Raw genomic sequence first — 27,639 nt, forward strand, 5'->3', positions numbered from 1 at the left:
CAAGATACAAAAGAAATATTTAAGGCACAAGGAGACAACACATGCAGATATACCACACATCACAACATATTTAGTTCATTAGTATTGAATGAAAGAGGAACTAAATATGTCGTGATGCATATAACCCTTGTCAGTTTTTCATCCCTTAATTTATATCCTCTTCAAAAAAAGGGTCATTATTTTATATAGCTTTGCACATCCTTAATTTATTGACACTATAATGAATAAATTTTAGCTTCCTGCTATTCAGATATGATCACAATCTTAATACAATTCAGTATTATGTAAATTTTAAACCAGTCCTGTTAATTCATTTACCTTAGGGCTACCCATGACTTAATCTAATCCTGAATCCCCACTGAAAAAACAGGGACAAACAATATCTACTTATATTACAGCATTTTACTGAATCAAATGAGATAATCTATGGTAGAAATGTACATGAAGTTCTATGAATTTATGAGATGTCTAGCAACTACACTTAACTTAGTATTATTGAAATTGTTCTTTTTTTAAAAAAATCATTAGTTAAGTCCATCAATAAAAACATCGGTGAGTGAATTCCAGTATCCAGCTTTAAAAGACACTGTTCCAGTCATTTTAGAATGACATTTTGCATTCCATCTTCAAGTCAACCAATCTCTAGTAATAAAATACCTTTTATCTACAAAAGAGAACACTATGTAGAAGAGAATCAAAAGCTTCACTAATACAACAAAGGGAAGTACAAATTATATGTACAATTGTCCCTTGGTATCCACAAGGGAGTGGTTCCAAGACCCTGAGGATACCAAAATCTGGGGATGCTCAAATCCCTTATATACTGTTTGCATACAACCCATGGAACATCCTCTCATGTATTTAAATCACCTCTAGATTACTTACAATACCTAATACAATGTAAGCATGTAGTTGTAAATTCAATGTAAACAGTTGCCTATAGGAGGCAAATTCAGTTTTGTTTTTTAGAACTTTCTGGAATAGTCCAGATTAACTAAAGCACCCAAACAGAAGACAAGAGGTATATACACCAAGCTAAGGCCAAAATACGATCTTTTTTTTTTTTTTTTTTAAAAGCAGGGGAGTGAGGTCTCCCCACCAATATCCATTATCCCAAAGTTAACAAGGAACCAAAACAAAGCGCAAAGATCCAAATAGCCCTTGGCAGTTTGGGAGACCAATAAGCTTCAAGTAGGTTTTTTTTTAAAGTAGCTTTAGTATTGTTTCACGGACTTTTTAAATCAGTAAATAATTAAAACAATATTTTAGATCAGGAAAATATCTAGATTTGGATAGCTGATTATGAAGCTTCTAAAAGTATTCATTTATATTATCACTACTAATATATACTTTTAACATAGAAACGTACATCTCTGCATTTGCTTACTATACTCGGACATGTTATCTGGTCTTATTGAACGTAGAAATTTGATGTACTCATCGCTGTGGTATTTTGTCATTTCTTCAGCAGTGGCTTTATGGGGCCTCTGGGAAGAAAAATAAAGTCAGAATTGTGGAATTACAACTGGTTACATCAGGGTTACCAAACACAAAGTATACAATTTCCCCTAACAATACTCTCAAAAGAACTAGATCTGCCAGAACAAAATAGATAAATTCCGAAGCAAATCCAAATTTATACATGTATGTTTTAGAAAATAGAAATCAAATCCAAAGATAATTCACATTCCTTTAAAAAGGATTAGGCAGGCCTAACACCAACTATGAATTAATCACTCCTTTTATTTTAGGGGAAATAGGTCAACCCTTCTAAAGACTAATCCATGTTCATAAACTCTACTTTCTCTTATTTTCTATCACAAACCTCCTGCTCTATATCCAGTAATTTCATCAATAACCAAAAAGCTTCAGGAAGGATGAGTGAGACTCATTCAGGTAGAATGAGATTCATTCTCTATTAGTTCATGATCTCTCTTCCTTTTCCTTTGACTATCCAAATCATCCTTGTTCCTAGGATCTTTTCATTTCTGACACATTTCTGCCACAAGGCTTCCTGACTGAAAGTCTTATCCAACTCCTCTTCTCTAAATGTCTATAATCTGAAACAGAGAAGCTCACATATATTACCCAACATTGTTAACTGCTTCAAGTCTTTCTTTTCTCCCCAAGTGGATGAATTGTTGCATCTTACATCTGTTTATCTATACTCCCATGTCTTCTACAAAAGACACTTTGCTTGCTCACTAATACAGTGTTCCTATATGCCGAAAAATACTGGTAGGATTAATTTTCTGAATAATTCTTTTGTAATAGTCCCAAGTCAACTCTTCAGCAGCAGACAGGTCAATCATAACAAAAATATTTAGTATGCTAAATTGAGTTGGTCTCCAGTTATGTGAAAACCTGGGGAAGGGAAACTTTTTTAAAATGGTTGAAGGAATAGGAAAAAAAAGAGGCCACAGCTCCCACACTCTCAAGTTTTCTCTGAAGAATAAAACAAAAAGAGGAGCTTGTTTTCTTCCACACCTTTTCATCTGCTAAATGCCCTCCAACTTTGAAAACAAAGTTTCAAAGTAGTGATTTAAACAAACAGTGAATATTTACCAAAAGGTATACTCACATATATTTCCATTTTTCTATACAAGCCATAATTTAGCAGCAAGTTATGGGTCATGCGGATCCTATGAGGTTTCATGGGATGACCCTGTCCGTAATAATAATTTCCAATATCACCTAGAAGAGGAAAGAGACAAAATGAACAATACAGACAAGAGAATCTTCATGAACTATTTAAATTTATGTGTCCACCATTAGACCACATTTATCACCTAAATAAGCTTTATTTGAAATCTTAAATAATAATTTAAAATTTTGCAACTTTCAAACTGTATTAGAAAACCAAGATCCTATATGCACACTTTTACATACTGATGACTCCATCAATACATTTTGTTTGTTCAAAGATTAAGGCAAGCAAGCTTTTCTGATTTTTAGTTTACTGAACTTTCTTATTTAGGATTAGCCCAAATAAAATACTCTTTACTCACAAAAGGAGTTTTTGTTCCTTAGAGTGATACCTGCTTTTAGTATTTACTGGCAAATGTAGATGCTTAAGGTACATTCTCTGAGTTTCACCAGTATGACTTAAAAATTTTATAGCAAATATTGCTTCTTGGATGATTCACTGGCATGCCAAAAATCATTTATAGTTGGTATTATCGTGGCTACAATGTTTTATATATCCGTATCACAGTCAATAAAAATTTTGGTAACTGAAATTTGGATCCTAAATAAAGTTTTGCTATGATGACATACTTATTACATTTTTCAAGGTAATAAGGATATTTTTTCTCATTCTTCATGATTAAAAAGTTATAATTCCGGGCTTCCCTGGTGGCGCAGTGGTTGAGAGTCCGCCTGCTGATGCTGGGGACACGGGTTCGTGCCCCGGTCCAGGAAGATCCCACGTGCCGCGGAACGGCTGGGCCCGTGAGCCATGGCCGCTGAGCCTGCGCGTCCGGAGCCTGTGCTCCGCAACGGGAGAGGCCACAACAGTGAAAGGCCCGCGCATCGCAAAAAAAAAAAAAAGTTATAATTCTTAACCTATCTTTTTATATTACATCCCAAGGTCTTAAAACTGACACATAAGATTTTACTTTAAATAAAATAACACCAAAATCCCAGATTTTTGTCTACCAAATTTCAACGAAATTAATATTTAGGTAAAGATCCAGTGTTTCTATAATAAAAAGTGTTAAGGATGCCACTTAAATATATACCATTTTTCTAATGTAATGGGTAATTTTTACAACAGCCTTTATTAAAAATTACCTTCGGTACTGATTCTAGTTTTTAAATAGTCAATTCTAAAATTTTGTTAGGATATAGCCAAGCTGATTTTAATGGTTTGAAGTTAATCATTTAAACATGGGTTCATATAATAAAAACTAGGGATAAAGAATGTCATTTACTCCCCTTCTAGTTCAAAAAAAAAAATCTTTCAAAATCTTGCCTAAATACACACCTTGTTTGGTTTGTTTAATGAAAACTAAGAATTCAAAAACTTTTGCTTCTCTCTTCCATATTTTTGATAACAGTCCAGGATAAACATTCACTTTTATAACATAACCGTTTCTAATACTACTACTAATTGATTTTGTTGGTACCACACCTCTAATTTACTTATTAACTCTTCATTTTCAACACAAGCTCTCTTCTGAAAACAATTCATATATACACATGGTCATTTAAAAGGAAAGTAACCTTTCTTAACCTGTACCAACAGTAAAGCTAAGACAATACAGACAAGTAGCAAAGCAGAGCTATGGGGACACTCCTCTGCATTTATCACAATTTAGAGGCTATGAATGCAGGAAACAAACTACCTCCCCAAGCTATAAAGCTCTGCTCTACATCGTGGTAGTACACATAAAGTTCCTTGAAAGCAGCCTGGTCTCAATGAATTCTTAGATGTAGAAAGCCCACTAGAGACACAAAGCATCATTGACCTAAGGTTAATGCAAGGAAGGTATTTCTAAGTTATCATCACTACCAAAGGAGATGAGGAGAGTACAAATAAAGAAACTAGTCTTCACGTAACTTCCATCTGCCCCGTGTAAGAATTATCAAGATGAAATGTCTCTAATATCTACCGTATCTTAAGATCAAATACTCTAGTTATGTACATACTGAGAAGCCAGTGAAAAGTAATCACTAATCTAATAATGGGAAAGACCACAATAATCTATAGAAGGGAAAGTACAGTTGCAATTTCTCAGCAAGAGTATATGATAAAAAAAGATGTTAGCAAAAAAAAAAGGCTTCCCTGGTGGCGCAGTGGTTGGGAGTCCGCCTGCTGATGCAGGGCACACAGGTTCGTGCCCCTGTCCAGGAGGATCCCACATGCCGCAGGGCGGCTGGGCCTGTGGGTCCAGAGCCTGTGCTCCACAGCGGGAGAGACCACGGCAGTGAGAGGCCCGAGTACCGCAAAAAAAAAAAAAAGTTGTTAGCATTAACATTTATTGACAGCTTACTAGAAGGCACTATTCTAAGCACTTCATGTGTATTATCTGTTAATCTTCTCAACAACCCTATGATGTAGGTATTATTACTACTTTCCTATTCTATAATAGTGAAGATGGATGAGATGCAGACAAGTCAGGTGATATTGTCAAAGTCACACAGCTAGCAATAGAGGAGCTAGATTCAAACTCAGGCAAGGCAACTCTGCCAATCTTCTTAAGTAGTATCTACTGGGAAAGCAACAGCACTTATAGAACCTAGAAAGAAACAGTAGGGGGAAGCCTGACAATAAAAGGACATAATACAGAATACAAACATTTTAATAAAGACTTAAGTTCTTTGTTGGGCTTCCCTGGTGGCACAGTGGTTAAGAATCCACCCGCCAATGCAGGGTACACGGGTTCGATCCCTGGTCCGGGAAGATCCCACATGCTGCGGAACAACCAAGCCCATGCTCCACAACTACTAAGCCTGTGTGCCCCAACTACCAAGACTGCATGCCACAACCACTGAAGCCCGTGCACCTAGAGCCTATGCTCTTTAACGAGAAGCCACCACAATGGGAAGCCCGCGTGCACACTGCAAGGAAGAGTAGCTCCCCACCTCTGCAACTAGAGAAAGCCCGCATGCAGCAACAAAGACCCAATGCAGACAAAAATTAATTATTTTTTTTAAAAAAGAAGAATATGCACACTACCTAAATGACACATGTCCACAAGGGCAGCCAAGCTACAGATAACTGCTATTTGGCTTATGAAGAATTCTTCCAAAATGTAAGGGGGGGTCTAAAAGAACCATCTCCAACCTTTTTCCGTGCTTTGCAGCCATCCACTTCTTCATAAAGATAAAATGGCTTTTCTTAGTTTTAAAAACCTATGGATTTCATTCATCTGATTTAAATGGTCAGTAATGTAATTTGGGCATTTTAAATGTTACCCTGATTTTCATCAAAATACTTTAAAATGCTTTACCAATGAAATAAGTATCCAGGAAAATTAGCTCAAAGTGGTTCCTTGAATACAACAAACTCTGTCAATGTGAAGTAATTACCAAAAAGATTTAGTTATCTGCAAACTTTTCAAAACTACTTACTCTTCAAGAAGCTATCAGAAGTGGCTACTAAGGTCTACAATCTCTTTTATCTTAAGTCCTCTAAAGTCCTTGAGACTAGATACATTTCAGACTTTTACAGATTTTATAAATGTAAAATGATACATCTGCCAGATATTATGTGATAACCTGGAGACTGGGCAGCATTCTGTAATCAAACATTAATATTTCTGTAGCAAAAATGTACGAATATTCAGAATAAGAGGAATAAAGATGATAAACATTAATTCAGGTTAAACTTTTGATTCCAAATGAGTTACAAAAATTTTTTTTCACCTTTCAGATAATTTTGGATTTCAGGACTATGAAATATAAAATATACCCCTGAAGAAAAGCTGACTGAAAAATGATTCAGGAAAAAACAGAGAGCTACTGCATCATTTTTGTCTTCCACAGACTAGTTAGTCCACTAGTGGCTTTAACACACTGGCCACTTCTTGAAATATCCACTCTTGGCTTCCACAATATCACGTTCCTGGACTTTACTACCACCCCACAGCCACTCCTCCACCAACCTTGAAATATTAGGGGTTTCTCAAGTTCACTCATTCACTGAACAGACCAAGAGCCTACCGTGTGCCAGGCAGGTGCTTGGGTAAGTCAGTGAATCAAGAGTGCTGCCCTAAATCCTCTTCTCTCAAGAATAAGTCACCTAACTGCTCAATTCAGAAATTTAGGAGCCATCCTTTATTCAGTCATCACAAAGCCCCAAATCCATTTCCAATCCATCAACAAGTTCTATAGGTTTTACTCCCAAAACCTCTTAAATATGTCCATGTCTATCAGTTGCAATCATCTTGTACATGGACCAATATATACTCAATTCTTGCTTTCAGTGTTCACATTCTATTACTCTTTACCATTCTTTCTCCACTTTCCAGAGTTCTCTCTACTAAACCTTCAATGGCTTTCTACTTCCTGAATATTCAAGTCCAAATCTCTTACCACAAAGTCTTGTGTGGCCTGGCACCCTACAGTTCCCCATGTCTTCTTCTTGGCTTCCTTTCTGTTATGTGCACCAGGTTCTTCCTAACTACCCAGCCTTTGAAGTTTGCAATGTCTTATGTAGGAAAACTCTTTTAAGGAGGCTGGTCCATTCTCTGCCTTCAGGCCTTGCCTTGTCTGATTTACCCTACAAAGGTCCCCTCTCTTACTATCTAACAGTCTTTTTTTTTTTTTTCTCCTTAAAGACATTTTTTAAAAAAAATTTTAGATTGTTATTTTACATTGGAGTATAGTTGATTTACAACGTTGTGTTAGTTTCACATGTACAGCAAAGTGACTTCGTTATACATATATCTATTCTTTTTCAGATTCTCATAGGTTATTACAAGGTACTGAGTAGAGTTCCCTGTGCTATACAGTATTATACAGATTAACTATTTAATATACAGTAGTGTGTATATGTTAATCCCAAATTCCTAATATATCCCTCCCTCCCACCTTTCCCCTTTGGTAATAACCATAAATTAGTTTCCTAAGTCTGTGAGTCTTGTTTCTGTTTTGTAAGTTCATTTGCATCATTTTTTTAGGTCCCACGTATAAGTGATATCATATGATATTTGCCTTTCTCTGTCTGACTTACTTTACTTAGTATGATAATCTCTAAGTCCATCCATGTGGCTGCAAATGGCATTATTTTATTCTTTTTTATGGTTGAGTAATAGTCCATTGTATATATGCACCACACCTTTATCCATTCCTCTGTCACTGGAAATCTAGGTTGTTTCCATGTCTTGGCTATTGTAAACAGTGCTGCAATGAACATTGGGGTGCATGTATCCTTTTTCTTTTAAAATCAATTTATTTATTTAATTTTGGCTGCATTGGGTCTTTGTTGCTGCACACGGGCTTTCTCTAGTTGCAGTGAGCAGGCGCTACTCTTTGTTGTGGTGTGCGGGCTTCTCAATGAGGTGGCTTCTCTTGTTGAGGAGCATGGGCTCTAGGCGTGCGGGCTTCAGTAATTGTGGCGCAAGGGCTCAGGAGTTGTGGCCCGCAGGCTCTAGAGTGCAGGCTCAGTAGTTGTGGCGCACAGGCTCAGTTGCCCCACGGCACATGGGATCTTCCCAGACCAGGGCTCGAACCTGTAACCCCTGCATTGGCAGGCAGATTCTTAACCACTGCACCATCAGGGAAGTCCTGGGGTGCATGAATCTTTTTGAATTAGAGTTTTCTCCAGATATATGACCAGGAGTGGGATTGCTGGGTCATATGGTAGCTCTGTTTTGTTTTTTAAGGAACCTCCACACTGTTCTCCATAGAGGCTGTACCAATTTACATCTCCACCAACAGTGTAGGAGGGTTCCCTTTTTCCCACACCCTTTCCAGCATTTATTTCTAATACGGTCTTATATTTTCTTCTTAGGACTTCAATCTTTTCTCTTCCTGGCACACAGTAGGGATTTTAAGCCCATTTGATATTTCTGAACCCAAAGCTGACTTCACCCTTACACTTGAACTTTTAAATCTTATCTCATCCATGTTTCAATGCTGTTATTATTCCCTAAGAGATAACTACCCACCCTCCCCAATTCCAACTGTTTTAAGGATTTGTCAACACAAGCATTTAAAATTTTTGTTAATGGAAAGACATAATTACTACTACTTTTTTTTTTTTGGTAGCAGAGAAACCTCCTTTTTTTAAAATAGCAGTGGCAATAGTTCTACTCTTGGGTCACCAAAGGAAAAAATAAAAATCTTTTAGGTACCAGATGTTGATCTCTCCTTGGACATTAAAACTAGACAATGTAGAAAAGGATTAAGTGGTAGACTGAGTCAAACAGAGATATGAATCTATTTTCATGGGGAAAATAAATAAAACACCACTCATCCTACCTGTCTGTAACTAGAGTGGGTGTAAGAATTAGAGAGAATATTATATGAAAGTGCTCCAGCTATAAAAATATAAGGTGTTAATCATTTATTCATCAATAATGTAAAAAATGTTTATTAATTTATATTTAGGCTGGTGAAAGTATAGACATCTGCAAAACAGATTCTGTCCTCATGAAGTTTATATTCTAGTGGGAAGAGAGACAAAAATTAGGGGGTATAATTGATAGGGAGAAAAGCAGTAACAGGGATTAAGGTAATAGGGAAAAGCTTCTCTGAAAAGGTGAAATTTGAAGGAAGTAAATGGTAAAAAAAATCTGGGGGAAGAGAATCCAAGTACATGAAAATCTCAGTCTTATGTTCTACTATGTTTAAATTAATGATGTGCAATTAAAACCATTGGTATTTGTGAACTGCTGCTATAATTCATTCAGCACCCTGATCTGCCTCCAAAGAAAAATTACCTATTTTATGGATAATAACGACTTATACTATAGCTAAGAACCCATGCAATTACATTAAAGACTACCTAGCAAAAGGCTTTCGCATCACTGTTATAAGTAAACGTCTAAGGAAATCTGTCAATGGTTGGCTGCCAAGCAGAATTCTTATAATGTGCTACAGTAAACTAGGAGTATATTGGGAGACATGATCTTGGTAACTCTTTGTACAGTGTTGAGTGCTTTTCTCTGAACCACTTGTCTCCAAATAGTTTGATGTATCCTATCAGAAAAGGGAAAAATACAACACACAGCAATTCATGTAATCATATAAATTTTTATATATACAATCCTATTATATTGTATATACAGTAAAAGACACTAAATGTAATTGGCCTCAAGCTTAATTTAAAAGAAAGTACACTTAACATTTCTAGATAAAGCATTAATAATGTGAGTATTTAATCAGAGCCTAACAAAGCTTGGTTTGCCAATTACATTTAAGTACAGAATCACATCATTTTATTTTTTACTTTTCTCTTTTGGCCGCTCTGTGTGGCGTGTGGGATCCAAGTTCCTCGATCAGGGATAGAACCCATGCCCCCTGCAGTGGAAGCTCAGAGCCCTAACCACCACATTGCCAGGGAATTCCCAGAAGTCACATTATTTTAAAGCCAGAAAGGATCTAACTATATCGTTTATAGATTACTGACAATCTTGCAGTATATACTAGAAGGTCCAGATTTAGATATATGTTTTTGGAAATGAGTCAATAGCTGCAATAAGTAAAAACTTCTCTTACTTGTCCTCAAGGTTTAAGAATACTTTATCCATCAGTGCCTGAAGGTTCACTTTAAACCATCATTCCAGTGATCTAAAGGGTATGATACTGAAGACTGTAATGTGTACAGAGAAAAGAACATATGTCTTTAGAAGCCCCTTTCATTTGCTAGACATTCTCTCTGTGTCACCAAGAGTAGTCCTAATGGTCCCAGTAAGCCTAAAGGTAGGATTCCTATGGTTACAGAATTTGCTACTTCACTCCTTTCCTCTTTATATTTCTTCCTTCTACTTCCTTTACTAACAAGTTAAAACCAGCTATTCTAGTCTAATAGATTAAGGCCCTATTATTATTGACACCACACACTCCCAATCCAATCCATGTTGTGTACCTTAGCGTCAGTTCCCTGTGCACAAGCTGCTTTACTTGCATCCTCTTTCCTCACAATTAAAAAGAAAAAACTACTATGGCTACCTTTATAAGCTGACAAAATAGGGTTTTTCTGGTGATGAAAATGTAAGCTTTGAAATTAACTATGCACAGCTTAACACACTATCACATACAAAGAATTAGCATAATAATGCCCCTTCAATTTAATAACCTCTGCAAAATATTTTATTAGCCCCACGCCCACAAAAAGAACTCAAACCATATTCCAAATGTAAGCAACTACAAATTCCATTCTAAAAATTAGTCAAGGAACAGCCATAGACAAAAGACAGATAACCTAACCAGATACCAAAACATTGTTATACACCTGCTGTTGGCCATCAGATAAGGCAGTTGTATGGTCCACTATAAAGTACTTAAGTCACAATCAAAGATTACTCTTTCTATCAAGTCTGCATCCCACCTTTGGGACCAGTACTTGCTCCCATTCCCTCAACAAAGGCTCATCAGAAACAGGCCCAGGAACAAATAGCTGATAAAACTGCAACTTAAGTGCACCTCCTGGTTCTACGGTTCAAGTCTGGTGCCAAGAAGTTTCAAGCAGCTTACTTCATCAGAGCCTATCACTGTCAACAGCAACTAACAGCTCCAGGAAAAGCCTTAGCACCAGTTACCCCAACCTTTTAAATAAAACCTTTCTTCTCTACCCAAAGCCCTGACAACAACAAATCTCTAAACTTTAGAGAAACAATGTTGTTTTAAAAATTAACTTACATACATGACATGGTTATTTACTTTCCAATTTGGTCATGGAAGGCAAGACCAGGCCAGTGACCCAAAATATGTGTGAATTCTTAAAGAATTAACTTTAAGAAACGTTAATAATTCACGTTAAAATTAAAATGTACTCCCGGGGCTTCCCTGGTGGCGCAGTGGTTGAGAATCCGCCTGCCGATGCAGGGGACACGGGTTCGTGCCCCGGTCCGGGAAGATCCCACATGCCGCGGGGCGGCTGGCCCCGTGAGCCACGGCCGCTGAGCCTGCGCGTCCGGAGCCTGTGCTCCGCAACGGGAGAGGCCACAACAGTGAGAGGCCCGCGCACCTCAAAAAAAAAAAAAAAAAAAAGTACTCCCATCTCCACCCCCCCCATGATGGCATAATTTCAAATCAATTTGTATCACACATACATGCAGTTCTCTCAAAATATATTTTAAAAACATGGCTGTGACTATTTAGCACTAGCTACCAAATATCAAACAATTTGTTTCTTCTGTAAGGTTTTAGATTTTTCCCCAAATTTTCCCACAAATTTTCCACAAGTGGTTATTTTATATAAATAGGCATTAAAATGATTCATCCTTGATAACTGAAGAGATATGATATGGCCATTTTAAAATTAAAGTGAGATTTATTCTGACCTAGTCCTGTAAGATATTTCCACCGCTCTAAGATTTTACGGTTTATAATACATTGAATGTAGTAAACAGCTTCCAAAATTTGTATCGCTTCTCACAAATCAGATGGACTTTCAGGTCTCTGAACCTAGGTTCTTTGTTAAATTTTAGAATTTCTTCTCTGGAGAGTAACCTACTAGGAACTATTTACCAAGTTAACGTCTTTGTGCAATCTGTAAAAAAGGCAACTGCTCCTTTCATTGTATTTTGACCGGCACAAGAAACAGGATTCAAGAAGACTTACTGCTCAAATTGCAAATGAGAAGAACCCCTAAAATGAAATTATCTGACTTTTATAATTTACTGTTCCATGAGCTCAAGCTTTTCTGATTATTTAGCGCTTTCTGCACTGCTCCTCAAAGTTTCCCTGCACCAGGACTCCCATCGCCTAGAAACAGCCTTCGCAAGACAAATGCCAATGCTATCTGTCCCACACCTTTTCCTGATCGAACAAAGCAACAAAGAAGTGGGTGGTAACCACCTCTCAGAGAGGCAAGCCAGGACCCATCGAGTCAGATCGACAACACAAGCAGCAACAGCTCTACGATGCCCTACCACCGTCTTATTTCCCGTGAAGCCTGACTACCTCAAACTCGAAAACCTCATTTTTATTGAGGAAGTGAAGCCTTTTCATTTGAATGCTGAGAAAGTGGCGCTCAAAGAACCCGGCAAACAAAGGAGAGAGATGGATCCCACGCAAAACAGGGGTGTGAGCGCGCCTCAAGGCGCACGTGGGCCCCCACCCTCAGGGGCTACTCTCCAGCACCCACCCGGGTCGAGAGGTGCGGGGAGAGGCCGGGGGCAGAGAAAGGAGAAGACGCTCGGGCCAGCCGGGGACAGAGGGGAGCGGAGGAGGGGAGGGGAGAGGAGAGATGGGGGCTCGAGGGGCGGAGCTCTCGCGGCCGTGGGGCTTTGTGTGGAGTCTGGGCCCGGGTAGCTGTTTTGACCCGGGGGGAGAAACCGGGTGCAGGCGGCCGGAGCAGGGGACCCCAAACCTCCCTCCCACGAGCGGCGGACGGGAGAGGCGCGAGGGAGGGCCGTCTCCTTCGCACCAGCACGAAGCCAGGGTAGGCCGGCGGCGGACCGCACTGCGGGAGGGAGAGGGGCAGGACGGAAAAGTGGGGCGTCCACTTAGCTCCCCGCGGAGGCTGCCAGACAGCGTCGGGTCGCGAATGGGTTAAGATGCGGCCAAACGTCGGTCCCTCCTCCTGACCCCTCAGCACCGGCGACCACTCGCGACGGCTGCCGCAGAGCCAGATGCGGCTCCGGGCCAGGCGCCGCAGCCCTGCCCGCCCACCCACCCGCCGGCCTGCCTGCCTCTCACCATCGTAGTAGTAGCAGACTTTCTTTTTGCCGCCTCCCTGACTGTACGCCATGGGCTCCCCGGCCACCGCCGCCTCCGGCTCCTCCTCTGACTGCTGCTGCTGCTGCCGCCGCGGCTCGGCGGGGAGAGAAGAGGGCTGGGGCGAAGGTGGGGGGGTGGCAGTGCCGCGGGGAAAGGCAGGCCAGAGGGCCGGAGGGAGGAGAGGAGGGGAGTGCCGGGAGGGCTCGGTACCGCCCGGCCGAGTGGCCGAGAGCGCGAACCGGGGGGTGGCAGCGGCGCCAACTCGCGACACTGGGGAGGGGGAGGGGGCAGCCAAACTACCTCCGGAGGCCGAGGGGAGGTGGGGCGCGTCCACTGTGACTCCACGGGGGAGGAGGGGGCAGGACTAGAGAAAGAGGCTTCTTTAGTTCTGGGGAAGGAGGCCTTCTAATGATGAACAACTTGCGCAGCGCGGCTACAAATACAGTCGGAAAACGATTTTTAAGAAGAGTCAGGCTTTCGCTCCGTAAGTAAAGAGAGCGTGGACCCAGGTGAACGCTCCCCCCCTTCGGATCTTCGCACAGTGGTTGCGCCTATCTTGAGCCTGCGCAGTCGGCGCCTCCCCAACCGTAGCCGGGGCCGCCTAGACCCCCTCCGCGATGTCCCACGCCGTTCCCCTCCCCCACTGTGGCGAAGCTCCCGCCCGGGCGGACCACGTGCTCCGAGCCGGGCGGGGAGAGACCAGTCTCCCACCCCTTCGACCGCATGGAACCCGCTGAGCTGCAGCCCACGACCCCTATACTGGGTCGTCGTGGATTTCATTTATTTTTTCATTTTCTGCTGATAATTGCTCGGAGGTTCTGACCTGTTAAGGGGACCTACTGCAGCCATTAAGGAGTACCTGGGTTTGAATGGGCATTTATGGAATGCATTTATGTGTTGGATACGGTTCTGAGTGTTTGCATTTATGATGTATTTCATTGATACCTATTTGTAATAGATAACCTGTTAACTCAATTGAGACTCCCAACAACGCTGGGATGTAAGTATTATTTCTAGTTCTTCTTTATAAATAGGGAGATTAAGGAACTTGATCCTCTCAAATGTTGATGGTCTGGAGTTTGATTTCAGTCTTTCTCCAAAATCCATACACCCTAGCTACTCCATTATGACTGCTTCTGATAGCTGGGCACTGAAAGATGGGTGCAGAAGTTCAGAGAAAGGACTTCCAAAACTCTTGGAAGTTATAAATACCTTTGTCCCTGTGTTCAACAAGTCAACAAATATCGAGCACCTACCTACTCTAAGCCAGCCACCTTGCAGGTGACTGGGGGAAGCGGAGGCTGACAGTTCGCTACATAAAACTCTCATTCCCCTATACCATTTGCCACTTATAGTTTTCCCAAAATACACACTCTCCCTCACCCCCATTTAAAAAAAGGCCTTATTGAAGCAGGAATTATTCAGAGCCACTACCAAAAATATCCTCTTTATTTTGCTATTTGACTTCAAAATCCCCAAGTAGTTCATACCTAAAGCAGCAATTTTCCTGGACCTCATCCCCAAGAAATTTAGAAAAAGTCCAGGGTAGCCTCCATCGCCCTCTACCCAATTCTGTATTTTTAGCAAGCACCCCAGGTAACTGATGCAGCTGGTACAGGAACCAGAGTTAGAAACTTTGACTCAGGTAAAAATTGCATGGTATTGACTTAAAAAATTTTACTCTATCAAGTCCAAAATCAACTTGGTACATTCTAAAAACAGAATAAGTTAATTTAGTAGAAACTAATGTTCTTCTCAGAGCCAGCATAGTGGAATCTGAAGTGAGACTGTTTACTTCTGGAACACTTCCTTGACTACTTCTTCCCCACCCCGGAGTCTGTTTTTTTGGCCCCTCACTGCCTGGATGTGACTTGTACCCCTCGAGCTCCACACTCACCATATTGCAGTTGCCTACAACTTCTCTGAACTTCTCATTAGAACAGAGCATCATGAGAGGAGCAACTGTGTCTGTCTTGCATATAAATATATGTGTATGCCTATGACTTGGGGCAAGTCACTCAATTGTCTGAATTGCCTTATCTGTAAAATGGGGCAGTATTACTTGGAGAGTAATTCCTCATGTGAATATAGAGTACCTCAAATAAGAAAATTAATACAGAATAGTTTTTAAACAATAAAGAATTATGTGAATATAAGGGTTTATTAGGATTATTGATATAATACTAGTAATAATTATTATTGTTGGCATCCACAGCACCTAGCCTTGAACATGTGAAAAGAGCCTGGACATATATTTATATATTTTGACTGGTTGAGGAACTTGTTATATTAATTATTATTTAATAGTTTTATTTATTTTTAGTTTTTTAATTGAAATATAGTTGATTTACAATGTTATGTTAGTTTATGGTGTACAGCAAAGTGATTCAGTTTTATATATATATATGTATACTTTTTATTTTTTTTATTATTTTTTATTTTTTTGTATACTTTTTAAAGTATATATGTGTACCTTTTTTTTTTTTTTTTTTTTTTTTTTTTTTTGCGGTATGCTGGCCTCTCACTGTTGTGGCCTCTCCCGTTGCGGAGCACAGGCTCCGGACGCGCAGGCTCAGCAGCCATGGCTCACGGGCCCAGCCGCTCCGCGGCATGTGGGATCTTCCCGGACCGGGGCACGAACCCACGTCCCCTGCATCAGCAGGCGGAATCTCAACCACTGTGCCACCTGGGAAGTCCTGTACCTTTTTATATTCTTTTCCATTATGGCTATTACAGGATATTGAATATAGTTCCCTGCGCTATACAGTAGGACCTTGTTGTTTATTTTATACATAGTAGCTTGTATCTGCTAATTCCAAACTCCTAAATTATCCTTCCCCCATCCCCTTTCCCCTTTAGTAACCATAAGTTTGTTTTTTATGTCTGTGAATCTGTTTCTGTTCTGTAAATAAGTCATTTGTATCATATTTTAGATTCAACATGTGATATTATATGGTATTTGTCCTTCTCTTTTGGTTTACTTCACTTAGTACGATAATCTCTAGGTCCATCCATGTTGCTGCAAATAGCATTATTTCATTCTTTCTTAAGGCTGAGTAATATTCCATTGTGTAATAAATACAAAAAACTTAAAAAAACTTTTTAATGATGGCCATTCTGACCAGTGTGAGGTGATGCCTCATTGCAGTTTTGATTTGCATTTCTCTGTTAATTAATGATGTTGAGCATCTTTTCATGTGCCTTTTGCCCATCTGTATGTCTTTAGAGAAATGTTTATTTAGGTCTTCTGCCCATTTTCTGACTGGGTTGTTTAGTTTTTTGTTCCATTTTTGTTTAGTTTTTTGTTATTGAGTTGTATGAGCTGTTTGTATATTTTGGAAATTAAGCCCTTGTTGGTTGCATTGTTTGCAAATATTTTCTCCCAGTCCGTATGTTGTCTTTTCGTTTGGTTTGTTTCCTTTGCTCTGCAAAAGCATATAAGTTTAATTAGATCCCATTTGTTTATTTTTGCTTTTATTTCTATTGCCTTGGGAGACTAACCTAAGAAAACATTGCTACAATTTATGTCAGAGAATGTTTTGCCTGTGTTCTCTTCTAGGAGTTTTATGGTATCATATCTTATATTTAAGGCTTTAAGCCATTTGAGTTTATTTTTGTGTATGGTGTGAAGGAGTGTTCTAACTTCCTTGATTTATATGTGGCTTTCGAGCTTTCCCAACACCACTTGCTGAAGAGTCTGTCTTTTCTCCATTTTATATTCTTGCCTCCTTTGTCAAAGATTACTCAACTGTAGATGTGTAAGTTTATTTCTGGGATTTCTGTTCTGTTCCATGGATGCAGGTCTGTTTTTGTGCCAATACCATGCTGTTTTGATTACTGTAGATTTGTAGTATTGTCTGAAGTCTGGGAGGGTTATGCCTCCAGCTTTATATTCTTTTTCCTCAGGATTACTTTGGCAATTCGGGGGGGGGGGGGTGTTTTTTTGATTCCATATAAATTTTAGTATTATTTGTTCTAGTTCTGTGAAAAATGTCATGGGTAATTTGATAGAGATTGCATTAAATCTGTAGATTGCTTTGGGTAGTATGGCCATTTTAACAATATAAATTCTTCCAATTAATGGGGCTCCTATGGCAGACCTGGGCTAGGTCCTGTGTACCCCCACCCCACCCCGATTGCAGCTCAGACCACACTCCACTGTTGCAGGCTGTCTCCACAAGGCCAACCCCAGTCCTCTCCCAGGCCTGTCTACTGAAGCCTGAGTTTCAGCACCCAGCCCCCCAACACACCAGCAGAGGTGTTCTTAGGCTAGGGAGTGCATGGAGATGGCCAGGACCCTCTGTGCTGATCTCTCTCTGTTCTGCCTGCTACAATCCAGCTGCTGCTCTCTCCTCTGAGCCTCTGAAGCTCCTTTTCAGTTCAGCTGATCTCCCAGCTGGTGAAGAGGGTTCCCAGGGTGAGGGAACCTTTTGTCTTTCACAGCTCCCTCCCAGGCGCACAGGTCCACCCTGATTCCTTTCTTTTCTTTCATCCTACCTGGTTACATAAAGATCTTTCTTGCAATTTGGATTGTATGAGATCTGCCAGCATTCAGTAGGTATTCTGTGAGGATTATTCCACAGAATTTTGGTGTATTTGTGGGAGACGGTGAGCTCCATGTCCTTCTGTTCTGCCATCTTGATCTCCACCCGATTATTTAATGATTTTAAATCAACCAAGCAAATTATTTTAGCCCTAGAAACTGGTATTGGAGAAGGAGTCTTGTCCAATGATAATTATGGTCATGAGAATTATGTGCCTAAACATCTGTAGTGAACTTTAGATCATTAGAGCTAAACCTGGAATCAGTTATTGAAACCTGTTGACAAGTTCATTTCCATATTCAAACTCATCTCTATCAAACCTTTTACCATTAGAAAAAGGGGAGTTTTAGACAATAATCAGTAGAAGGAAACAAACTGAATGCATGGATAATTCATAGAATGCATAATTGAGGACTGTCTTTATTCTTAAACTATTTTTCTTTAGTTCCTGCGCTGTCTACATGGACTTATTTTTTTCAATCTTGAAGATGTTTAGTGCTTTGAGATTATTCAATTAAATGATCTGTTAAACATAAATGGATTATTTAGAAACATGACTATTTAAAACCTGATTGCCTCAGCTTATGCTGAAAATTAAACCTTGCTATCAACTGTAGCAGACAGTTTAATTTTGGTTGCTCTAAAATTATTCATATAAGCTTGTTTCTGCTCTGAGGAAATTTAGATTTCTTGGTATTAAATTCTATGTAGCAATTCCATAAGGTAATACAGAAGGTAAAGTATAGTGACTAACACTAGGGTGTTATCACAAACTAAAACAGCCTCAAGCTGACTTCTGATCTCCTTGGAAGCATGGTGCCTATTTTTATACAGTACTGTAAACTGTAGCTCATAAATCTAAACAGTAGTACCAAAATAATGAAATATTATAATGCTATTTGAACTGTGTATTTGCGGGATAAAATTTTAAATCGCCCCTTTTCATTAAAAATATTTTTGAGTTATAGCTTATCTACTAAATTATTCAGTTACATTAAACCTTTCCAGTCACCTCTGTTAACTTGTTAATTATTACTTTGCCCATGAACCTCAAAACATAGTATTACTTTGATCCAATCCATCTACTTCCACAAATTTTCTAGTAAAATTCTATACCCACACTGTTTCTACGGAAATCTACTTGCTAGTATCTCCTGATCACTCTACATTTGTATCTTAATTCTTCCTCTTTCATATCTCAGTTTTTTCAGTTTTCCTTCAAATCTGATAATCGGAGCACTAGAACTATACAAATGAGGGTGGAGTATGCTGTTACTCCACCCATCAAGTGGAAAGCCAAACGGTGAGGATGGTAGAGCAGGAGAATAGGGACCTGGTCCTTGAAAAACTCATTTAGTTTTGTACCAGACCTGGACCTCTGGACTGCTGGTTACATGCAGGGAAAAAGGCAAACAAAACAAACAATATTTGGTTAAACCACGGTAGTCAGGATTTTGTTATACACAGCTGAATACAATAGCTCGTGCAAAATATGAATTAGAAGTTAGTGGCTTCTGGTAATTTCTACTAAGAAACTATAGATTTCTGTTAGGAAACAGCTCTCCATGGGTTTCTGAATATCTTGAGAGCAGGGGTACTGAGTGCCTTTTGTTCTGAACAATCCATTCAAGGATGTTTGTATAGTGAACAGCTCTGGAAGGTAGAGATGATGACTCCCCCTGGAGCAAAGGATGGGCATGCTTACTACCCATTATAAAAGATTCAGGTTCCCTAAATTCAGGGTTCCTCTCCTTAATGCAATCCACTGCAAGTGTAGGTATCATCTGGGCCTCTTCCTCATGGTCTGTAGGAACTGGGGCCTCAGGGCAGCATCACGAAAAAATAATATCGATGCACTGGTCACTGCTATGGTCATGAATAATAACTTATCCTTTATCTTTAACACAGGTTTTTGTGTCTTGTACTAGCATCTGTGAAATTGTGTTGGCTAGCTATTGGCTTGCAAATAGGCTAAAATCTCAGATCCTTCCCATTTCTAAACAGTTTTTGGTGATGAGGCTTGGATGCTGAGAGAGACAGAGCTTTCTGAAAAAGGAAAGATGAAGGCCTTATCAACCAACAGAATTTGAGGCAAGTCCATGGGAATTGGTAGCAAACATATCAGCCAGATTGTATGGTCACCTGGGAATTAAATGGCCCTCCACTGTATTGCCTGTTAATGAGGAGCAAGTGAGGAGGGGGTTTCAGGATGAATACCAGAACGTAGGTTTAAAGACAGATGCGTGAACAGTGTCCTGGTTGTTATAACTTTCCCCCAGGTGTTGGAACTTCTTCACCATGTTGGAGGCACTGTCCATCTGGGATCTCAGACTTATGTTGGTTCCACTGGGGAGCCCCAATAGTTATAATCAACACTTTCTTTCAAGGGACACCCTGTTCACCCCCAGGACTGTACTTCTTGTGTGGAAGCCACACATTAATTTTTCTACTTCCAAGATCACAATAATTTGTACCCAAGGTGTGGTCATAAGAGACTCAGATAATTATGGAGATCTCTCTGAAACAGGGCCATCCTTAGTTACTTGGAAGGACTTCCCAGAGGGATAACTGACTCATTTATGCACACTCTGTGATTGGTAATCCCAATGATGTGAGTCAATTAATCAGAAAAAGTGGTAAGATATGTATCCCTGAGTTTAGCTAAAGTGATCAGTGATGCCATCCGATCCTTAGAAGGCAGTCAGGTCTGCCTCAACTCACTGGCCAAAGTTGTTATAGATGATGGAATTGCCCTAGGTGGCAGATTCTGAACTATCCCTAATAAATCCAGATGTACCTGGATTAATGCCTCAGACCGAGTAGAAAGGTCAAATCAGAGCCTTAAGGCTGCTGGCTTTCTAAGGTAGACCCTGATGGGGACTTCCCTGACGGTCCAGTGGTTAAGACTGCGTGCTTCCAATGCAGGGGTCACAGGTTCGATCCCTGGTAGGGGAACTAAGATCCCACATGCCTCGCATGGCATGGCCGAAAAAACAAAATCAAGACAAAAAAAAACAAAACAAAAAAGATGACAAGAGACAAAGAAGGACATTATATATTAATAAAAGGTTCAAAACAGCAGGAAGATATAACAGTTTTAAGGTAGACCCTGATGGTTTATGGGATTTCAGGAACCTGGGGGCCACGACTGAAGTCACTACTGCAGATTGGCCTCACCCTGCTGTTCGGCTGTTGGTGACAGTGCCTTAATTAAATGCTGTATGAGACAAATTGAATGACACCTTTGTCAGATTAATCATAGTGGTCAACAGAATCATATATCCATGTAAACATTTCAGTTCTGCCAAGAACGTATGGAGTGGATTGTTAGAAGAGGCAGGTCTGCCATAGCTCTGAGCGTCCTTGCACATCCTTGCTGAGTATGCCAGATTGTGAGGCTTCTCCGTTCCCTGAGACTGACCAGTTTCTGTGGCTGGTCACACAGACAACTAAGTAGGTCAAGGTGACCATATCATGGCTATCGTTTAACTGCCTGCTCTCAGGGTAAGGGAGACTGGCTTGCTGCTGCTTGCTCAAGAAGCCTGGACTCTTGGTCTTTAGTTCCTCTTTTGCAGTGCAACCCATTCGGTGTACAGATGTTGTCTGGGTCCATCACATATTCCCCCGTGGGGCTTGGGGGAAAGAGCAACTGACACAAATATGTTGATGCTTATGCCACTCACTGTGCTGTGAACAGTAAAGTACTTTGTCTCTGGTCCAGGAATCTCTTGACTTCAGCCAGAGTCCATGAAACTGTAACAGGTGAATTTGTTACATTGCAAGATGGAATAAAATCTCAAATGCTTCACAGTTCGTAACCATATAACGCCAAAACATTGTTACCAGTGAGAAATTTTTCCTTATACTGTGAGCCTATAGATATTTTACATCCAACTTGAGATGAATCCTAGATTCTTCTTTCTGATCATAGGGGAGAAAAATGTCAAAATTCCCAGGAAACTGCACATAAGCTGTGGATGGGTTTAATTGGAAAACTCCATCAGATTGGTAGTTAGCAAAGAAAACTGGATATGCTCTTGTATCATATCCCATTTGTGCTAATGTTAATACAAAAAAAGGTTGAGGTATTAATCAAAAGCACTTGAATAGAATCACAAATTATACAAGATTCAATATCTTCATGAGCTTGTAGGGAGAATGCTGATAATCCGGACTAGATATTACTCAGCAGCAGGGGAGGTTAGATTATGTCAACTGACGTTTTCTTCACCTTCTCTTTTTCTCTTCTAACTGACCTTGTTTTCTTTTTTCCAGTTTTATTGATATACAATTGACATATGACCTTGTTTTCTTTTTCATCCAAATTTTCCATTGTGGTGCCATTGTGGAGAGATTACCACACCTTCCTTAATATAACGACTTCCACCTGGGTGCACACAATCATAGGGGCTGCGTCCTTTGCTGCTGCTAACTCTTTTTTTCTATAACAAAGTTTCATCATTTTCTAAAGCATTACACTTTTCACTGTGGACCCTGGCTTAGTCATGCTAGTAGCAGTCTTTCTTCACAGGATGGTCAGTTGCTGTCCTGGTATAATTTAGCCACCTTGCTTTGTGGGAATAGTTTGATATTAGTTATATATTCTATCTGTTCACATAATAAATGTGTACAGTGGTTAATATATTAGTATGTTCGAAAGCATCTTTCAGGAAAAACTTTAAAAATAAGATGTTAAGGCTTGAATTTTTTTTCTCCATCAGTTGCTTTATAGTTTGCCTTTACTGCATTTCTTTTGTGAATGTAGGTTAATTAGCCAAACATTTTCATTTTCCTCTTAAGCTTAAACAACTAGTACTTGAACTATTGAGGTTCAAGAAAAGATCATGTTTAAAAATAAGACAAATAATATCTAAAGCCATATAGCATTTTCCTAACCCTCTTCCCTAACTCTTCATGCTTATCCTCCACCATCCTCTATTTAATTTATATCTTAGCATCTATATTTTTTTCTTATGCTTATGCATATTTATCACCCTTTACAAAGTTTTAAGATCCTTGCAAATGTGTGTTATTTCACTAGGGCTGCCATAACAAAATACCATAGACTAGGTGGCTTAAATCTTAAAAATGTATTTTCTCACAATTCTGGAGGCTAGAAGTTCAAAATTAAGGTGTTGGCAGGTTTGGTTTCTTCTGAGGCCTTTCTCTTTGGCTTGCAGATGGCTCCCTCTTACTGTGTCCTCACCAGGTCATCCCTTTGTGTTGTCTGTGTCCTAATCTCCTGTTCTTATAAGGATACAAGTCATATTGGATTAAGACCACCCTAAGAACCCCATTTAAACTTAATCACCTCTTTACAGGCCCTGTCTCCAAGTACAGTCACACTCAGAGGTCCTGGGGGTTAGGGCTTCAACATATGACTTTTGGAGGGACACAATTCAACCCATAATAAGAGGGGAACTTGTCTTATTTCTCTTTGGATTTTGGATGACTAATATAAATGTACGCAAGTTATGTCCTAAAATTAATCCAGGCTTTGTAATATATCAAAATAGCCCCACTTATGCTATAACTACTTTATAAACTATATCAAAAGAACTTCCCTTGAAACTTCCTAGACAGGAGTGCTACACTAGTCAGGGTTCTTGGTTGCCAATTCTGGTTACCATAAGCATAAAAGGAATGTATTAGAAGGGTACAGGTTGCTCACAAAGCTGATGGGAAAGCCAGGGGTATGGGCTTGGGAAATTGACAGGAATCAACCAATGTAAGACAGAGCACAGCTAAATATTTCACTTGATGGGTCTGGTTATGATGTTGCTTCCTCATTGGCACTGAAAACTGTCATTGATAGCATCACCATCCCCACACCCAGCTCCAGACCCTGGAATCAGCTACCACTGGTCACACCAGAGTCACAGATTGTCCCTCCTTTCTCTGTGTGTTCACTTCAGGATAAAAGTACTGGGCATTGGAGCATCCAAGCATATGTCTTATGCTCCAGTCATCAGGAATTCATGGGAGCACATGTCTGGTGTTTTTGGTGGGAGATGGGGGCTTGGCCGCTATCAAAATAAGCCAGTGGAAGACTGCCCAAACGTAAGAAGAGAGTCAAAATGCTGGTCAGCCAAGAAATGTCCACCTCAGAGTTTAGCCTCTTGATACAAATGACATATAATTAACTTTGATGGTTCTTCTATGTTATTATACTGATATACAGGCTCATCTTTCTTTTCATAAAGTAACTTGAAAACCTTAATTTTTATTATAAAATATTCAACTGGAAAATGAACCATTTCTGTAAAAAGTAAAGAAAAATTACTGTTAATCTCATAGACATCACATCCAATTTAGGTCACTGTGATGGTTAATTTTGTGTGTCAAGTTGGCTGGGCCACAGTGTGCCCAGATATTGGGTTAAACATTATTCTGGGTGTTTCTGTGTGGTGGTTAATTTAATGTGTCAACTTAATTGGGCCACAGGGTGCCTAGATATTGGGTTAAATATCATTCTGAATGTTTCTGTGAGGGTGTTTCTAGGTGGGATTAACAATTGAATCTGTAGATTGACTAAGGCAGGTTGACTATTCAGTTGAAGGCCTGAATAGAACATAAGACTGACCTCCTCCTGAGCAAGAAGGAATTTTGCCAGTGGATGGCCTTCAGACTTGAACTACAATATTGAACCTTCCTGGGTCTCCAGCCTGCTGACCCAACCTGCAGATTTTGGACATACTAGCCTCCATATGTACAGTAGCTAATTCCTTAAAATAAATCTCTTTCTATAGCTACACACATCTTATTGGTTCTGTTTCTCTGCAGAACCCTAATACAATCATATTAGAATACAATAGAATGAGTACTATGTCCCTAAGAATAAGCTGTGTGCTGCATAACTGAAATCTGGTACACAGCAGCTCTCCTATAGTAAAGCTTTCTTTAAGCTATTAGGAAACTGTAGAATTATAGCAAAAAATAACTGAATGGGTAATTTAACTTATATATTTTGCTGAGTTTCCCTCCACACTGTATTTCCAAATACAGACATTTTATTGTGCTTCGCTTTACTGTGCTTTGCAGATAACTGCGTTATTTACGAATTGAAGGTTTGTGGCAACCCTGCACGGAGCAAGTCTATTGGCATCATTTTTTCCAAACAGCATTTGCTCACTTCATGTGTCTTTGTTACATTTTGTTACTTCTTGCAATATTTCAAGCGTGTTCATTATTATAATATTTATTATTATGGTCTGTGATTGGTGGTCTTTGATGTTACTACTGTGACTTGCAGAAAGGCTCAGATGGTGATTAACATTGTTTAGCAATAAAGTATTTTTAAATTAAGGTATTTACATTGTTTCTTTAGACATAATCCTATTGCACATTTAATAGACTACAGTATAGCATAAACATAACTTCTGTACATACTGGGAAATCAAAAAACTTCGTGTGACTCGCTTTGGCCTGGTTGTCTGGAACCAAACCCGCAATGTCTCTGTGGTATCCCTGTACTTTAAAACTACTTATAGCAGCCAATAAAGAATTTTGCTACTCCCAATGGAAAATTATTCAGTATATTCATCATAAAGATTTACCAGAATTTAGCTTAACTCATTTTACTCTATTAAACAAAACTTTTCCATTAAATTACTTCCCTTATTACTCACTACTTTCCACTACATTACTTATGTATACCCATTGACTAGGTAGAGTTGAAGCAGTCTTAATTATTCAACTTACTTTTATTTCTTCATTTAATTATCATTCTACTAAAGTTAGGATAATAAGGAACACCTAAAATTGTAGATTCCCTGAAAGTTAATCTGCAAATTCAACTTTGGTGTAATAAAATTATATTTTCAATCATTTAGAAAATAACCTTGATGGAGTTTTCTGATTATAAAAGTGCTTGTCCTAAGTATAATACTTAATTGGTGCCTAGCAAAATGCTAATGAATTCTTCTTTCCTTCCTTCTCCCATCCTCCTCCCTCCTTCCTTTCCTTTTCTGTTTCTTTCAGGACTATGTATACTTTCAATACTACTTTGCTAACAACATAGATATGATCCTAGAATCGTTTCTATAATGTGAATTTTTGAAGATTTTATGAATTTTGATCCCTAAAAATTTGGAATGTATTCTACTTGGAAAAAATGTAGTGAAATGATTCTACTTTTCAAATCAAAGAATGTTTGATGACAACTGTATAATTTTCTGATTAATGTTCATAGATGAAATGTTAGACAAAAGAACTGTGCAGCTGATGATAGTGGGAACATAAAGGCACCGGGGTGTACAGTGGTCCCTTCTTGGCAGTGCAGTCACTTTCTTCTCACGCTCTTCCTTATGATCTCTGAAACAGGTGTTCTCACGCATCAGTGTGCATAAAAATCCCCTGGGGGACTTACTGAAAATGCCAGTTCTTTGGCCCACTGCCTAAAGTTCTGAATCATAAAGTCTGGAATAAGACCAGGGAATCTGCATTTTAGCAAGCTCCTCAAAAATGATTCTGATACAGGTGACCCAAGACCCACACATTGGGAAACATTACCAATACTTGGTATCTAAATATTTTCCTGCAGGTCATTGCAATCCACTGAGGCTTTTGGCGCAATTTTTCTATTGACCAAATCATTTAGTTAACTAGGTAAGTTAGTGGGGCTGACACCTGCCTGTTGCCACCATTGTGAAACTGACTAAGTTACTTGCAAGTAACATTTAATGCATAAAATTTTATATAGAATTTGAGTTTTATTTTATAGGAAAATAAAAACTATAAATAGGCCAAAATTTTAAAAAATCATCTATCATCCATTTCTTTCCAGCTTGAAATATCCCTTGGTAACATTCTATTGTGTATACTTCCCTACTTTTTATTTTTTATTTATTTTATTTATTTATTTGGTTGCGCTGGGTCTTAGTGGTGGCAGGCAGGCTCCTTAGTTGCGGCATGCATGTGGGATCTAGTTCCCTGGTCAGGGATTGAACCCAGGCCCCCTGCGTGAGCTCGGAGTCTTAACCAGTGTGCCACCAGGGAAGCCCCATTCCCTATTTTTTAAATGCATATGTATCTATGTAAGCAGATAAGAAAATCCATTATAAGATGAAAAGAAAGGTGGGATAGGGAGGGTGGGAGGGAGGGTGACACAAGAGGGAAGAGATATGGGAACATATGTATATGTATAACTGATTCACTTTGTTGTAAAGGAAAAACTAACACACCATTGTAAAACAGTTATACTCAAATAAAGATGTTAAAAAAAAAAAGAAAAGAGAGACTTAGTGTTTATATACTGCTTTATAAATACATACAGTTTTTAAATTTCTATATATATTCAAAACCATTTCATGAATAACATAAGATTTGTTTAACTGAACCTCTACTAGATTAAATAAAAATCTTTAGCTCTTATAAAACAGTGTTTTCTTTAAATCTATGATAATAGATTTTTATGTTTTTATCCAATATTTACCTTAAAAAGCTTTTGATGTATAGTTATCTGTGTTTAGGTTCATTAGAATTATATCATAAAACTGTGCCTTTATGAAGCACAGGGGAAAATTGTAGCTATGGTTTTTGTCTGTCTACCAGTTTTTCCTTCTCTCTTCTGGTTCTTTAGGTGAACTGCACCTGTAACGTCCGATTCTGCCCCCACCCCGCCACCTTGGATCATGATCCTGGAAGGGTTGTCTCCCTTTTCCCATCCCAGGCATGTGCTTGTGATCCAAACTGGACCAGAGTATTCCCCCAGGCATGGCTGATAAAGCAAATTAAGAGACGTATTTTATCTGCCCTTGGC

The 27,639-nt window shown here is 39.3% G+C and overlaps 1 protein-coding gene across 1 annotated transcript in view; it reads right to left on the reverse strand.

Annotated features, from left to right (window-relative positions):
• Window positions 1-13,973, reverse strand: part of HDAC2 (histone deacetylase 2) — a 32,307-nt gene extending 18,334 nt beyond the window's left edge. Inside the window, exons 1-3 of the mRNA XM_059082867.2 lie at window positions 13,315-13,973; window positions 2,582-2,694; window positions 1,370-1,487 (exon numbers count right to left, since the gene is read on the reverse strand). Of these exons, the coding sequence (XP_058938850.1) occupies window positions 1,370-1,487; window positions 2,582-2,694; window positions 13,315-13,366 (283 nt within the window). The 5' untranslated portion in view covers window positions 13,367-13,973. The remainder of the gene's footprint in view (window positions 1-1,369; window positions 1,488-2,581; window positions 2,695-13,314) is intronic.
• Between the last annotated feature and the right edge of the window lie 13,666 nt (window positions 13,974-27,639).

Source organism: Kogia breviceps, chromosome 13 (genome assembly GCF_026419965.1).
Source record: "Kogia breviceps isolate mKogBre1 chromosome 13, mKogBre1 haplotype 1, whole genome shotgun sequence".
Classification (NCBI taxonomy): Eukaryota; Metazoa; Chordata; class Mammalia; order Artiodactyla; family Physeteridae; genus Kogia; species Kogia breviceps.